The 16513-nt window shown below is 43.3% G+C and overlaps 1 protein-coding gene across 2 annotated transcripts in view; it reads right to left on the reverse strand.

Annotated features, from left to right (window-relative positions):
* The window catches only part of ALG6 (ALG6 alpha-1,3-glucosyltransferase), a 71224-nt gene that overhangs the window by 13626 nt on the left and 41085 nt on the right, over positions 1-16513 (reverse strand). For both annotated transcript variants that reach the window (XM_068239333.1, XM_068239332.1), the window contains 3 exons: positions 10272-10357; positions 8925-9009; positions 6868-6938 (listed from right to left, as the gene is read on the reverse strand). In XM_068239333.1, coding sequence (XP_068095434.1) covers positions 6868-6938; positions 8925-9009; positions 10272-10357 — 242 coding nt within the window. The remainder of the gene's footprint in view (positions 1-6867; positions 6939-8924; positions 9010-10271; positions 10358-16513) is intronic.

The raw sequence follows: 16513 nt of genomic DNA on the forward strand, positions 1-16513 counted from the left end.
TTGCCATAATACAAATTTTAACAGTCTATACAGTAGGACTATCAGCTGTGTATCCACCTGACTTCTCCACAACACAACTGATGGTCCCAACCCCATTTATAAGGCAAGAAATCCCACTTATTAAACCTGACAGGGCACACCTGTGAAGTGAAAACCATTTCAGGTGACTGCCTCTTGAAGCTCATCAAGAGAATGCCAAAAGTGTGCAAAGCAGTAATCAAAGCAAAAGGTGGCTACTTTTAAGAACCTAGAATATGACATATTTTCAGTTGTTTCACACTTTTTGATTATGCACTATACTTCTACATGTGTTAATTCATGGTTTGGATGCCTTCAGTGTGAATCTACAATGTTCATAGTCATGAAAATAAAGAAAACTCTTTGAATGAGAAGGTGTGTCCAAACTTTTGGTCTGTACTGTATGTTTTTGTTTATCCACTTGAGTTTATGCTTTAAAAAGTATGTGCATAATTATCCACAGAAGATGGTGGTGCTATACAAATTGTACATCAGACTATAATGCCAATATCACCAGCTGGTACAGTATATAAGTGTTTATCACTGCAGCCAGGGCTGTGGAGTCTGTACAAAAACCATCGGACTCAGGTTTATGAAACCACCGACTCCAGGTACCCGAAACTGCTCCGACTCCTCGACTCCAACTCTTTGGTCTAATACTGTACTTACCAGGGCCGTGAAGTTGGTACAAAAATCATCCAACGCCAACTGCTCAGTTTAGGAAACCAGCGACTCCAGGTACCCCAAAATTGCTCCGACTCCACAGCCCTGACTGCAGCCCTAGTCCCAAGAACAGATTCTGGCAGGATGTTGTTATTCCTGTGTTTGAATGGGTTTTCTGTGGGAACTTAGGCCTGGGACACACTAGAGCAATTTTGGGGATGTTTTTGAAGCTCCGACAATCCTTTTTCTAGTGTAAGAAACGCTTTGCTAGAGTAAGTCTATGGTGTTGAGCACACTAGAGCAGGTCAAACAGCATTTTGTGAGCGTTTGGGTTCGAATACATAGTATATGAATTACCTTAATTGCCAGAAAACGCAGAACAAATCGCCAACAAAACGCTAGCGATTGCATTTTGCGAATTCTAGTGTTCCCTGGCCTTACTCTCTCTTACTTACTTATGATGGACTTAAAGTACAACTGAAGTGAGAAGAATATGGAGGCTGCCATATTTATTTCCTTATAAACAATACCAGTTGCCTGGCAGCCCTGTTGATCTATTTGACTACAGTAATGACTGAATGACACCAGAACCAAGCATGCAGCTAGTCTTGTCAGATCTGACAATAATGTCAGAAACACCTGATCTGCTGCAAGCTTGTTCAGGGTCTACAGCTAAAAGTATTAGAGGCAGAGGATCAGCAGGGCTGCCGGGTAACTGGTATTGTTTGAAAAGGAAATAAATATGTCAGCCTCCATAAACCTCATTATTGTTTTTTTGATACGATAAACTTATCTTACACTTTAATTTGAGCAGAGAACCTTTGTTTTAGTTTATTACTATTTCTGTACAACATTTTTCCCCACACCTCTTTTGCAGCAACTGATACAGTGTGAAAGGGCCATTTCACATCCGCTGCAGTTCGTTTGGTTTTGAAAAGGGTTGTGATTTTCCAAACGCAAGTACAGTAAAGTTACAATTGGAATCGGGATACATTTTTGATTTTCTTAAAAGGCAATCATAGTTCTGCTGCATTTTTCCTGCGTTTCAATTGAGGCCAACACAGTGAAAATCGCAAAAACACCAATCGCAAAATTCAAAACGCTTTTGCCTTTTGTGATCACGTTTTGCGATTTTTGGTGAGAAAAAGCCCAAAAAAACCTTATGCCTGGTACACCATAGAATTTCTCGTCAGATCGAATCAATTATTTCCGACAGGTCCGATCTGGTTTCCAATTGTTTTTCTGATTGATTTTGAATAGAAGTGACTTGTCAGAAATAATTGTTTTGACCAGTCTATCCGTCGGGAAATTGCATGGTGTGTACCAAGCATAAGAGATGCGCACACACACACGATTACTATTGCCCATGGACCGGGAACTCGATCCCTTGAGCAACAGCTTGGGGCAGACTGCTGTACAGAAGCAAAAGCATTCTAGTGCTATGGAGGGGAGGGAAGAGGGACAATTGCCCAGTAACTTTACTGGCTGCCAGGCAATTGAGATAAACCTATGTATGTCCAGTCCCAATTCTGCTCAGAACTAAGCTGTTTTCTGTTTTTTCCTGACTGATTAGGTGTATAATATCTGCACTGTGCCAAAGGATCCCTGTTGCGCACATTCCGTGGCTTTCTCAGTGTAATGGATCCGCTGTGCGGTGAAAATGCATGCAGCAGTGCGTTGTGCACAGATGTATTGCCCTTCCACATATTGGCAACACATCTGGCTGGAGGCTAATGCACTAACACAATGCATACAGTAAACGTAGCTTAAGGGCTCTTTCACAGTGCGACGTTAAAGTCGCACGTTACAACAACATGTAACGCATAATAACTTACAACAATGAAAAATCAATGGGCTGTTCACAGTGCAGGCGTTGCGTTGGTGTCTAACGCTGCACGTTAAATGAAAGTGCTGCAGGCTATGCGTTATACACGTTTTTAGCTGCGTTAGAGACAGGTTTGCACATGCTCAGTAAGGTTTTCATTTTTTTTTAACACACATGTGCCGTTTTCGTTCCATCACTGTGCGACAAAAACAGCGCACCAAACGCAGGGCTAAATAACGTCCAAGTTATAGTCTTTCAATGCGTTGCATTAGGGGCACGTTATGCGACCTTAACGTCGCATCAAACGCAACGTCTTACTGTGTAAGAGGCCTAAAGGTATCTGAGCGTTACCGGGTTAATGCGCACACTGCTATGGTGACGCATGTTAACATAGCAATGCACGCTTTATGGCGGTAAAGCTGTGCTACTGGGTTCGAGGCTGGTGCTCCCCCTTGGCTAGTCACAGTACAATTACTGGAGATTAGTGCATCAGGCCCCATGTTACTCATCGCTTAAAGTGGACCTGAACTCAGAACTCCTCTCTGCTCTAAAAGTTATACAACAGCATAATAACCTTTAAACAACAAATATTTATTTGTTACAGCTCATACAAATCCTAAAATAAATCTGCACAGTTTTTACTCCCTGATTCATGGAAGCAGACATATTGTTTACAGCCTGTGCTTTCAAATGGGCTTATCTGCTTATATGCCATAGGCAGTCATGTGATACAGGGGGTAGATCAAATTACAACTAGTGATTAGACACAAATGTGGGGGAATTACACTGGCTAAACTCTTTAAATACATACAGGGTGTATTTCTGTTATGTTTTCCTTGTGTCCTATGCAAGAGTTTAGGTCCACTTTAAGATACCCCTCAAGCATTATTAATTACAATGAGGTAAACTTGCTTAAAGGGAACCTAAACTGAGAGGGATATGGAGGTTTCCTTTTAAACAATACCAGTTGCTTGTCAGTCCTGCTGATCTCTTTGGCTGCAGTAGTGGCTGAATCACACACCTGAACAAGCATGCAGCTAATCCACCTGATGTGCATGCTTGTGGAGGGGCTGTGGCTAAAAGTATTAGAGACAGAGGATCAGCAGGAAAGTCAGGCAACTGGTATTATTTTAAAAGGAAAAATCCATATCCTTCTCAGTTTAGGTTCACTTTAAAGCGAGTCTGAAAGCGTACATAAAACAGATACTCGCCTAAGGAGAGGGAAGGCTCTAGGGCCTATAGAGCCTTCATGTTCCTCCTACGGTCCCCATGTTCCAGCACTGGATCTCTGACCGATGGGTTGGAGAATGCCCACTTTCACTGCTGCTGGAGGCTTCGGCAATTTTCAGGAGCCCAAATGCTCCCAAAGACGGGCTGCTCCATACTGCGCATGCGTGAGAATACGTGCTCGCGCAGGTGCAGTCCGGAGCAGCTGGGCTCCCAAAGATTGTCAAAGCCTTCCACACCATCGGTCAGAGACTGCTAATGGGATATCCAGCGCTGGAACACGGGGACCATAGGAACGGGAAGGCTCTTTAGTACCCAGAGCCTTCACCCGCCTTAGGCAAGTATCTGTTTTTTTGTTTTGTTTTTTACACTTCAGACTCTCTTTAAGTACTGGTTTGCTTTCCTTGACATTAGCTTCCCTAAAATGGAAATTTTCTGCAGCTTCTGGAGTTTGTAGTACTACAACAGCTTAGCAGCTCCTGGTTCCCCTCACCCCATGCAGAAAAAAGGAGCTTACACAAACTGCAACCTATTTCCTCAGCAAAACAAAGGTAGGTGTCACTTCCTCCTCTCAGTGTCATTTGTATGCTGGTAGCAGGTGATAAAACTCTTTTGTGCTAATCTGCCCTGTGAAGTGTTGTGTAAACAAGGCTATCTGAGAGTCGTTACACACAATTACCAAAGAATTACCACAGATTAAGCCCTTCACATCTCACTGACAAGCAGTCAATGAAACTGAGTGGATGGCCTGCAGTGAGAAGCAACATGGCTGCTGTTGCCATGTGCATCCTGCTCATTAGAATAAAAAAAGGCCACAGTTCTGACAGCATTTTCAGTCACCAGGCAACCAGGGAATGGTAATGAACTTTCTTGTGTTTTCTGATAATCCAGCTGCTTCACACTTTCACAAGTCATCAAGACTTTTACACACAATTTTTACACTTTTAAATAAATAATAAAACAAAAATAAATCAGAAATATATAAAGTGCTGCACATGAATGTTTAATTTTGTTTGAGAGCTCCAGATCCTGGTCTGATGCCAAGTGTAAAGCAGAGATCCTTAGTTTACTGCTCTGCAGCAAGTGTAAATAATGTGAGTAGTGACCAATAGGACTAAAGTCTGTTTCACAACAAAAACTGCAGAAAAATCACAATTGCAATTTATCGACTATTTTTCATGATTGCTCCCAAAGCGTTGCATGAGCTGCATTGTGAATGCTCCCATAGGGAGACACTGCACTGGCAATTTGCAAATCGCCAGAGATTGTCAATTACGCTGAATCACCAATAGAAGAAACCATAACCAAGAATTGAACTTCATCCCAATCAGTAGCTCATGCCCCCTTTCCCATGAGAAATATTTTCTTTTTCACAAACTGATCATCAGGGGGCTCTGTATGGCTGATATTGTGGTGAAACCCCTCCCACAGTGTGATGTCATTACCATGGTTCTGACAGCACACTGTGGGAGCCTTGTTGCATTGTTTATTTATTGTATTTATAAAGCGCCAACAAATTACGCAGCGCTGATTTGGAAATAACAGCTGTTTACATCGGTTTCCAACTGCCAAAAAAGCAAGCAGCATCTCCTTCCACTGACATCACCTGCCAGCAGTAAAAATGTCGCCATGTGGTAAATGTCAGAATGTAAATCAGGGGGAGAAAAGATTTTACAATGGGCAAACCCTGACTAAATCATTTATACATAATTATTGTAAAAACAAAGCACTTTTTTTATTACATTATTTTCACTGGAGTTCCTCTTTAAAGTATACCTAAACCGATTGATGAAAAAGAGTTTCACTTACCTGTGGATTCTTCCAGCCCTCTGCAGCCATCCTGTCCCGCGCCAGCTACATTCGCATTCCCATCCCCAGGTAAGTGAATCTATTTTTCATCAACTGGTTTAGGTTTCCTTTAAAGTGGACTGGAAATGTGAGCAGTATAGGCTGAAATCAAGCAGTCTTAGCCTGGCCATACACTGGTCGATGTGGGCAAAAGTCTGATCAGTCAGGATCTACATGATTGAATCCCTCCACACACTGCATAAAGATTTTTAATAGATTTCAGCATCAAAATATCACCTAGGAGAAAAAGTGAATTTAAAAAGGGCCAAGGTGTTCAGACTCCATTGGCTCAATGCTTACTTCTACTCGGTAGCTCAGAGAGCATTACAGCCAAACACAGCCAGGCTATTTGCATTTTTGGAAAGTGGGTCCAGCAGAGACCCGTATTTGTACAAGATAACACAACATGGCTGGATAGTGTACTGGTTAAAGGGATACTGTAGGGGGGTCGGGGGAAAATGAGCTGAACTTACCCGGGGCTTCTAATGGTCCCCCGCAGACATCCTGTGTTGGCGCAGCCACTCCCCAATGCTCCGGCCCCGCCTCCGGTTCACTTCTGGAATTTCTGACTTTAAAGTCAGAAAACCACTGCGCCTGCGTTGCCGTGTCCTCGCTCCCGCTGATGTCACCAGGAGTGTACTGCGCAGACACAGACCATATTGGGCCTGCGCTGTGCGCTCTTGATGACATCAGCGGGATCGAGGACACGGCAACACAGGCGCAGTGGTTTTCTGACTTTAAAGTCAGAAATTCCAGAAGTGAACCGGAGGCGGTGCCGGAGCATCGGTGAGCGGCTGCGCGGGCACAGGATGTCTGCGGGGGACCATTGGAAGTCCCGGGTAAGTTCAGCTCATTTTCCCCCGACCCCCCCTACAGTATCCCTTTAAGGGCTCTGCCTCAGACCTTGGGCAAGACTCCTTAACACCGCTACTGCCTATACAGCGTGCCCTAGTGGCTGCAGCTCTGGCGCTTTAAGCCTGCCAGGAGAAAAGTGTAATATAAATGTTCTGTGTGGGAGATATCACTTGCTTAGTAGTTTGAAAAAGCCTATTTTTCCCACAACGCAACAAGGCTCATAGACCGCAAACTGTCAGGACCATGGCCATGACATCACACTGTGGGAGGGGTTTGACCACAATATCAGCCATACAGAGCCCCCGATGATCTATTTGAGAAAAGGTAAAGATTTCTCATGGGAAAGGAGCTATCAGCTATTGATTGGAATGAAGGTAATCCTTAGTTTAAGCTCCTCCTTAAACTAATTCTTGACAAGTGTGACTACTTACAGTGAAACCAGGAGGATAGACTTTTCATGGACTTGAAAGGAGAACAGGAAGAAGGACAGGGAACAGATAACCTGGGAAAACAGAATAAAATACATTCAATCCTGGAAAATAAGGAAAATCTTATATCATCACAAAAGCTATGAGCAGACACTGGATGAAACACGGCCTTTGAAGTACCCCTAATCCAGGGACAACAAAAATGAATTAAGCCCATGGTGAGCTAAATAACTTTTATTTAGAAGTGCTGCTCATTGTCTTCAGGGTGTCCCCCCCCCCCCCCATTCCCTATTCATATTCAATGGGATCCTCCAGTCAAAATACTTAAACCAGGAATCCCCCCCTAGCGGTGGCGTGTGACTCAGAACTGAGCAGACACAAGTTCCAAACTGTGTAAGCACATTGAAAGCTTACACAGTTCACAACTCGTGCCTGCGCAGTTGAGAATAGCAGTGTGCCACTTGGAGGCACTTCCAGGAGAAGCTAAATCTACAAGGACCAGGAAACACTTCTGAAAAGGTAATCTAGCCCACAATGGGCTTCATTTTATAGGTTTTTACCCCAGTTCAGGGGAACTTCAAGGTCTGCCACATCTGAGAAGCTAGAGTGTATACAAAAGCTCCCCGATGTTGTATAAAGATCTTTACTGACATCCTGATTGGGAGGGACATTAAGCAGCAGTAATGTGGCCACATCTCTCCTCCAATGGGAGGAAAATCAGGATGTGAGTTGAAGTGAACCGGGCTCAGGGGCAGTTATGTGACTGAGGTATTTAGAAGGATTCGATAGTAGTAACTATTGTCAATAGTGTACTGGCAGTGGGAACAAGTGGGAACAGGATGTAGAAGAAAAATACCAGGTCTCTACTGTTCTCTAGGCCCTGGACCTCCACCTCATGCCAGGCCAAAGACTTGATGCTCTTTCTGATTCTGTGAGGGTAAAGGGCGCAATGTTACTAGCTTGGTGACACGGCAATCCCTCCTGCAGAACTCAAGTAGTCAGGTGACCATGTGGAACACTAGAACTTAAAGCAAACCAGAGATGCATTTTCTTCTTAAGCCCCATACACACGCTCAACAGCGGTCTTTTATGCAGCACAATTGTTGAACAACTTTTATTGTGAAAGAAGTTGAAACACCTAAAAAAAAATAAGTATCTTGCTATTGTTCAAAAAGCTGATCAAACTGATAAAAAGTCAATCCAACTGTTGGATTGACTTCTTATCAGTCTTATTATCAGCTTTTTGAACAATAGCAAAATCAACTTGCCATGACGACAAGGCGTTATCACTGATAAGAGGCAACCAACTACTGATAAGACGCAGCTCAAGTCAATCCAACAGTTGAATTTATTTGAGCTGTGTCTTATCAGTAGTTGGTCGCCTCTTATCAGTGATAACGCCTTGTCGCCTTGACAAAAGTTGCCCAACTGTATGCTAAGTACACACGATGCGTTTTTACGGTCGATTTTCCATCCGATCGATTTCCGATTAGATTCTGTTATCTTTTCTTATCTATTTTCATTCACTTCTATGAGAAATCGGAAATACGATCGGAAATAAGATCAGACATGTCAGAAAATTACCCATCGAACCATCTATCTGATGAAAAAACGTATGGTGTATTCCCAGCATTAATTGACAAATGTTGTTTAACTACTTCACGTTGTTTGATATTTGTGCATTTAAAAGACTTTTGTTGAGCGTGTGTGTGAGCCTTTAGTTCCTGCCTCGCAGCTAAAGACATTTGTGTGCCGTGTGTATGTACCCTTACTCCACATGCTTGAGTACAGCCACTCATGAGCAGCAGCACGAAGCCACTCATGGACGAGCGGCTTCAGCTTACTGGCGCATGTGCGGCCAAGAGAACACAAGCTCTTGATAGATATGTTCAGTGGGTCTTTGTGCGGCAACAACGGGGCTGAGGAGGACACAGAAAGCCTCTGAACTATCCAGGTAAGTATCTATTTTTTATTTTTATTTCACCTTGGATTCACTTACGGTAACAATTTTAATGATAGGCTTTCAAGAACATGTTAAGCAGAGTTAAAATTGACCTCACCATGGAAAGCTTGAATCCCCTGATGGATGGATTCTTTGTTAATTTGACACAAGTTGGCAGGACACTCAGGAGCGTACAGGCAAAACTAAACAAGGGTAAAAAAAATGTGTGATGTAAATCAGACCAACCTATTTCTTGCTAAACAAAAACAGAAAAGATTATGATGTGTGGAGAGTAAAGCTTTTACGCACATTCGCATTTTTGGCTATGCGATTCCGCAGGGACATCAGAAGGGCATAGACTGCACAATCTGATGTCCGCCTCGATACTTTCCGATGGACCGCAGAATCACAATGTATGGTTGCCCACAATTCCTGCAAACGCATTGCAATTTCCATTCATTATAATGAATGAAAAACAAAACTGTATCGCGTTGCAACAGCACTTGCGTTTCCCTCATTGTGAATGTTGAGAAGGGGCCATAGGAAGCATATTGAGGGATATTCCTTAATCCCACCCCTCCCTCCTCCCATTTAGTCCGTGGTCACTTTACACGGCCTATTCGTTACTTACATAAGACCATTTTTGGCTTTGGCTGTTACAAAAGTATCTGTATTTACAAGAACTCATGTTAATGACTATTATGGCATGCGGTTTCCCAATCTGTACCGATTAGATCTATTCCTTTAGCTCCCCCCCCTATTCCTTTAGATTGTAAGCTCCCAAGGGCAGGGCTTTCTCCCCCCCTTTTGGGTCTTGAAATTCTGCAATACAAAAATAGGCAAATCGCACACTAACCTTGCGGTGTGTGAATTCTGATAGCTCTGCTGGGCAGATTATTTCTGCACAGTCCACCGCACAGAATTACTGACAAGTGGAAACAGGCCTATAGATTTCTATTGGTTATGCAAATCTGCATGCAGAAAACACATGCAGAGTCGCTCTAGTGGAAACGGGCCCTTAATGGAAGGAGATATACTGTTAATATCTTGCGATTACAAATTAACTGCTCTGCCGAGGCTGCCAGCTGAAATACTTTAGAGATTAAATTACAACTTGTGATTAGTCTCAGATGAGGGGGAATTAGACAGGCTAAACTCTCTAGATACATACAGGGTGCATTTCTCTCTGCTTTCCTTCTGTTCTGTGCAAGAGTTCAGGACCGCTTGAAACAGCACAAACCCAGCAGTTACTTATCATGTGACGGATTTACACTGGTGGCTTTAGTGACTTTGCGACACGGTGCACCACGATTATAAGCAGTGGTCACTGGCGTGTCTTTCTTCTGCAAGAAGCAATGTCCAAAATTCATGACAAAATACCCCCCTATTTACTGTATATGATTATTCCCAACTGATCACATTCACAGATATATAGACCATCCATTTCCCTGAAACAGAGACTTACCTGAGCTTTAATTGACTGTCCGCTGACAGAACGCTCTTAATTTTGAAGAGTATGCTCAGACTGCACCAGACATTGGCCACTTTGTCCTGAATTTAAAAAAAAAATAAAAAAAATCTATGAATGTATAATAATTAAAACATTCTAATTAGGAACAGTAATGTAGTATTGCGATATATATATATTTAGGTCCAACCAGAAGTTGGAAAGTATTTTTCTGAATGTTATTGTCGTTTCTATATGCCGTGCAGATTTAGATTTGTTTCTGAAAGTGTCACTAAGCCTAGCTTTAGCTCTTCCTCGCACACGAGCATGGCTGAAGACGGCTGAGGCGGCCAATAACGACTGCTTCAGCCAATAGTCAGGCGTATATACGGCACCTGACCACAGCTCTGCAATCGATCCGCCCGGCTTATCAACTGGGCGGAGCGACGGCCTACTCCTTTGTGCACGCTGGTACCCTGTCCCTCCAACCCCACATAGCAACAGAGCGCACTGTCATCTACACAGCTTACACGCACCTGTACAGGCTGGCCCAGCAATGACGCCTGAGGTGATTGGGTGCAGATTCCTGACGGGCGACATCAAAGGTGTGGACGCACCACCGATCCCTTAGGCACCGTTTACACTTAATCAGTTGGGATGCGTTAGTGCGCGTTTTTTTCCATAGCAGTGCATTGGGAAGAAGATTTCAGTTAAAACGCGTTAAGTGTGAAAGGTGCCATAGGAAAACATGGGCATTACTTTGAAAATCAGTTTTCTTTCTGTTTTAACTGAGAGCAACTGATTAAGTGTAAAAGGGCCCTTAACTATTGTTAATATTAACTTTACCCAGAAGTTCGATCTGACCATAATGGTACGTTTCCACTTGTGCGGCGCGATTTGCTCACGGAAAACGCGTCAACAAATCCGCATACGGTTGCGGATTCGTTGACGTTTCCATGCAGATTTTAATGCGGAATCGTTCGCAATTTTATTGACGCGATTTTAACCATGTCAATGCCGGCAAGCATTGACATGGGTTTTTAAACGAAATCGCACGCGGAAACGTGCTTGAGGTTTTCCTATTTAGTTACATGACCGACAATTCACGTGCGGGCGTGCGAATTCTGACAGCTCTGCTGTGCAGATTTTTTCTGCATAGCGAGCCGCACAGAATTCCTGACAACTGGAAACGGCGCCATCCACTTGTATTGGTTGAGCAAATTTGCATGAAGGAACCGCATGCAGATTCGCTCTAGTGGAAACGAGCCCTCAGTGACAACCCTACCCTGACCTAACCTTCTTACCCCCCAAAAAAGTAGCGACACTTAGGCCTTGTCCACATCCAAAATTGCAATCGCTGATGCCAGCCATGTGCGATTTTGTGGGCGATCTTTTTCAGCACATCCCGACGCTTACCTGCACGCTGCAATTTTTTATAAAGCGCTTTTGCAGAGGGATTTGTTTTTACACTTCATGACGCAAGTCAGGAAGTGAACTCTTTGACCCAGAAATGAATAAATACAATGTAATTATTCATGAAAGCGCTGGGGAAATCGCTACACACAGCGCATTTTCAAGCATTTTGTGATTTCCCTATACCTTCCATTATAGGCAAATCGCCCCAAAAATGGTACAGGCAGCGCTTTGGTGAGCGGATCATTATCAAACCGCACAGATGTGAACACTCTCATAGGTAATCATTGCACAGGCGCTTTTAGGGTGATTTTGAAAATTGCCGATGCTTAAAAAAAAGGCGAAAATGCCCAAGATGTGAACAAGCCCTGACCTAAGGAAATAATCCCTCCAGTGCTGCAAACTGTTTGCATGCAAATGAATGTTCCCTCATTAAGGCTGGGAGCACATGTCTGAGGCTGGGACCACACTAGGCAGTGTGTGAAAGTTTGTGTTTTGCTGCAGATGCGTTTGTGCGTTTTCAGTGCATTTGCGTTTTTGTTCCGAACATGCGCTTTTCTAGCATTTTGTGTGCGTTTTAATGCGTTTGAGGTTCGCATATATAAATTGCATATGCGTTTTGTACGCGTTTTTGATATGCGTTTTATGCTAATCACTAGGAAGGCTACAAGAAACAGAAATTCATTAAACTAAAAAAAAAGCATAAAAAAACCGCACTAAAACGCAATACCTCCGCGTCACCATTGACATTCATTATGTGCGTTTTAGATGTGTTTTGGAAAATATGCAGCAAGTCCTGCGTTTTAAAAAATGCACATTGCAGAACGTAAGTGTGCGTTTTTCCAAGCGGCCCATTGACTTGCTTATGTGCGTTTTCTGCAATGCTAGGGTTTTTGTCTAGTGTGTTCCTACCCTCAATTACATGCGTTTTGCCACATCCCATGTAAAGAAAATCTATGGGCACATTGTAATTTGCAACTCTCTACAATTTGAGTTTTAAAATTGCATAGCTTCTTGCTTCTTCCCGCATACTGTATGCAAATTGAATGCCTTTTGCACACAACATTTTTGTATGGGGCATACAAAGCGCAGGCGTTTCACATGGATTTTTTACAAAATGTATCTGATACACGGAATAGGTTGGCGCTTTATCAATAATACGGTAATAAAAATAATACTGTATTTTTCCTCATGAAAAAGGCAGATTAAAGGAAACCAAAAACTATAGAACATAAAAGATTTATACATACCTGGGGCTTCCTCCAGCCCCATGCGCACGGATCGCTCCGCCGCCGCCGTCCTCGGTCTTCTCCCTCTTCAGTATCGGGTCCCGTAACTTTAGCCAGACGTGGCCAGTCTGCACAAGGGAAGTGCGCCTTCTATGTATCGCTCCGGCGACTGCTGAGAGACGACTGAGACTGCTACGACAGAGATTCGTAGAACGCGCACTTCTCTTGCGCAGACTGGACGAGACTGACGGAAGTTACTGGACCTGGTACCGAAGAGGGAGAAGACTGAAGACGGCGGCGTGGGAGCGATCCGTGCGCATGGGGCTGGAGGAAGCCCCAAGTATGCATAAATATTTTATGTTCTATAGTTTCTGGTACACTTTAAAAACGCAAATGTATGAAAAATGCATGAGCAATACAAAAAGCAAACACATACAAAAAAACAAGTAAAAAAACAAAAACGCAATGACAGTGAAAAACGCAGAAACACACACAGCAGGAAACTCAGGATTTTCTGAGCCGACAAGTGTGCTTCCTGCCTAATACAACAGGGTAACTTCACCCGAAATGAAGGTTGAAATCTTAGCTAGGACACAATCTGCATGAGGTTTATAAGTCCTCCACATGTTTGTGTGACCAAGTTGTGCCCTGTAAACCCTAAGTCATGTATGAACACACTAAGGCTACGTAATCACGTTGCAATTTTTCCCACAACCGTCGATTTTATGAATGACAAGTGATTGTTTCTATGATTATGTGACGTGGGTATGCGTTCACGATTAAACAAATGACTTTTGCGATGTGCGCCGATTAAGACCATAAAGGTGGATCAGATCTTTGCGATCCTTGATGGTTCCTGAGGAAAGTGCCGAGAACGTTAGAACTCTCGTTGGCACCTGTCGTGTGGCGTCACATGTTCTCACCTATAGAAAGATGGATCGGGGAACTGCTCGTGTAATGATAATATTGCCTGAAGGAAACCCACACGGACAAAGGAAAAACATACAAACTCCATGCAGATAGTGACCTGGCTGGGATTCTAACCGGGGACCCAGTGCTGCAAGTCACGATTAATAACCAGTACACCACTGTTTGCAAAATTTTGAGAAGAGGTGATGAAGAAAGCAGGTGAGGAGGGATACTGGAGCACTGGGGAAGACTGAACCCTTTCAATGACTTTTTGCTTGGACCAGAATTACATTGGGCCACAAAAACAGGTATTTAAAAACTACCCCCTCCCCCCCAGAACATTATATATTGGCTTTGAGCAGAGGGAACGGTGTCACAAGTGGATAAACTTTGAGGAACCTACATCCACTTCAAGTCTTCTTTGACCTCTGCCTCAGCTGAGCACTGTACAGTATCAGTACAGCACACATGCCTGACATTCTCAACCAGCAGTGATCAGGTTAATGGGTAAAAGGTCAGGAACGCTAAAGACATTAACAGTTGTGCTAGGATCATTTTCAAAATTAAACTGGTAACCACAGTGATGATGTCTGCGAAAGTCATCCTTCAGACAGCTGCTGAGCTCACAGCTGTGTGGACAGGCTGGCAAAAAAGTGATTAGGCTCCGCAAGAAGCCATTATATCATGTCTTAAAGTGAACCTCCGGACTAAAAATCTACTCTGCAGAACTGAAAAGGCCTGGTGTTTCTTTAACAGTTTCACAGCATCAGAACTATGTTTTTCTTACCAAAGCATCATTTTTAGCTGCATTTTTAGCTAAGCTCCACCCATCAAAGAAAACTGCCCGGGCTTTTTTTCCCTGATGCTGTGCAAAGCATGATGGGATTTCCTATGTTGTTGTTCACGTTGCCTAGCAACTGGGAGGGGTGATCAGCACACAGGACAGTTGGAACTGTGTCTCATGCTCCCCGTCACCTCCTTTCAACCAAAAAGATGGCTGCCCCCATGAAATCAAACATTTGCCTGTTCTTTTAAAACAGGGTCGGTAAGATATTATATTACCTATCTATGTTAATTAACATCACTAATGTAACTTAATGACTTTATGTTTGTTTAGGCTGAAGTTCCTCTTTAAAGAATCATTCTACCGAAAAGTGAACTCTGCACATTGGCCCTCTGCCTCCTCCATACCAACAGAATGGTCACTAGCTTACAGTCTAGTAAAGCGTCCGCACAGCATTGGTTCACAAGGTCTATGACCTCTTGCTAGGGGGCGGGGCTGTGCACTGGAACCGGATATCAGAAGACCCGGTAAGTATATTAAACTTGATTAAAACAGTGAGGTTTTTTGTATGTTTTTTAAACACAATTCAGAAGTGCTGTACAGCTATTGCACAGGGCTTCCAAATGCTCCCTAAATTGCCAAGCAAATAACCCCCCAGCGCTTGCTGCACAAAGCGCTTGCGCAATTGTAATCGCAGCAGCAATCCCCAGCGGGTCTCAGGCCAAAGCAAGGTGGTAATAGACATAATAGACATATAGGTTCTTATTCAATTAACCTTTTTCTCCTAAGTTTTCTCCTAGTTGATATTTTCACACCTTATGAATAAAATGCTTTTAAAGGACCATTATTATGAAATATTGTAAATTTAAAAATACAGGTGTATGCATATGTATAAAAAGGTACATTTGTTTCAGAGTAAAATGCACTATAAATGTATTTTTCCCTGTGTCGCTGTCACTTACAATAGATTGTAAAAATCTAAAGGTTTTGGCTTAGTCCATCTCCTCATGGGGGTTTCTTAATTCTCAAAAACACTTCCTAGACGGCAGTTGCTCAGTCCAAATGCCAAAATAGCATGAAAGCGAGTTGGGAGGCTGGCCGACAACATTGTATAGCTCCTTTGCTTTTGTAAAGAATAAAGGAAATAATAAAGAGATGGACTAGTGTGAAACCTGTCAAATGTTTATTTCTTAGTGACAGCAACATTGTATTGGAGAAAATTAATGTATTGCATATTTTACTCTGTTAGAAATGTACTTCTTATGCACGTGTATTTTAAATTGTAAAATTTTTTGCAATAATTGTCCTTCAAAGTGTACCTGAGCCAAAGCTTGGGTACAAAATGAGATACTCACCTAAAGAGAGGAAACCTCAGGTTCCTATTGAGGCTCCCCTCCCTGCTCTGATGTTACCTGTCGTTGAGCACGGCCTCCAGAAGATTAGTGACAATGCATTGTCGCTAATCATATGGGGGCCATGCAGCTCTTCTTCCTCCAGCATGGCGGCGCAATAGCCAACCCAGCCCACCCGCCAGGTAAGCCGGAGCTGCGGAAGGGCTTGCACGGCCACGCTTCAGGAAGAAGAGCTGCGCAGCCGCGATGTGGAGTAGGGCCACACTCAGGGCTCTTTCACACTACAGCCCTTTATAAGCGTTTCAATGCAAAGTCAAAACTGCGTTGACCAAGGTAAAATGAAAGTCCATAGACTTTCATTTTATCTTTCACACCCAATGCTGCATTTCGATGCGTTGCGGTACGACGCACCCGGGAGCATTTTAACATCCGGACTCAGCGTTTCTACTACTCAGTGTCGCACCGCAGACACGCCGCAGTCTATCAACGCCTGCAGGAGAACGGCTCCTGCACACATTGTAATGTGAAAGAGGCCTTAGCAAAGAGGGGTTTCAGATCAGTGAAGGAAACCTC

The sequence above is a fragment of the Hyperolius riggenbachi genome, chromosome 6 (assembly GCF_040937935.1).
Source record: "Hyperolius riggenbachi isolate aHypRig1 chromosome 6, aHypRig1.pri, whole genome shotgun sequence".
Classification (NCBI taxonomy): Eukaryota; Metazoa; Chordata; class Amphibia; order Anura; family Hyperoliidae; genus Hyperolius; species Hyperolius riggenbachi.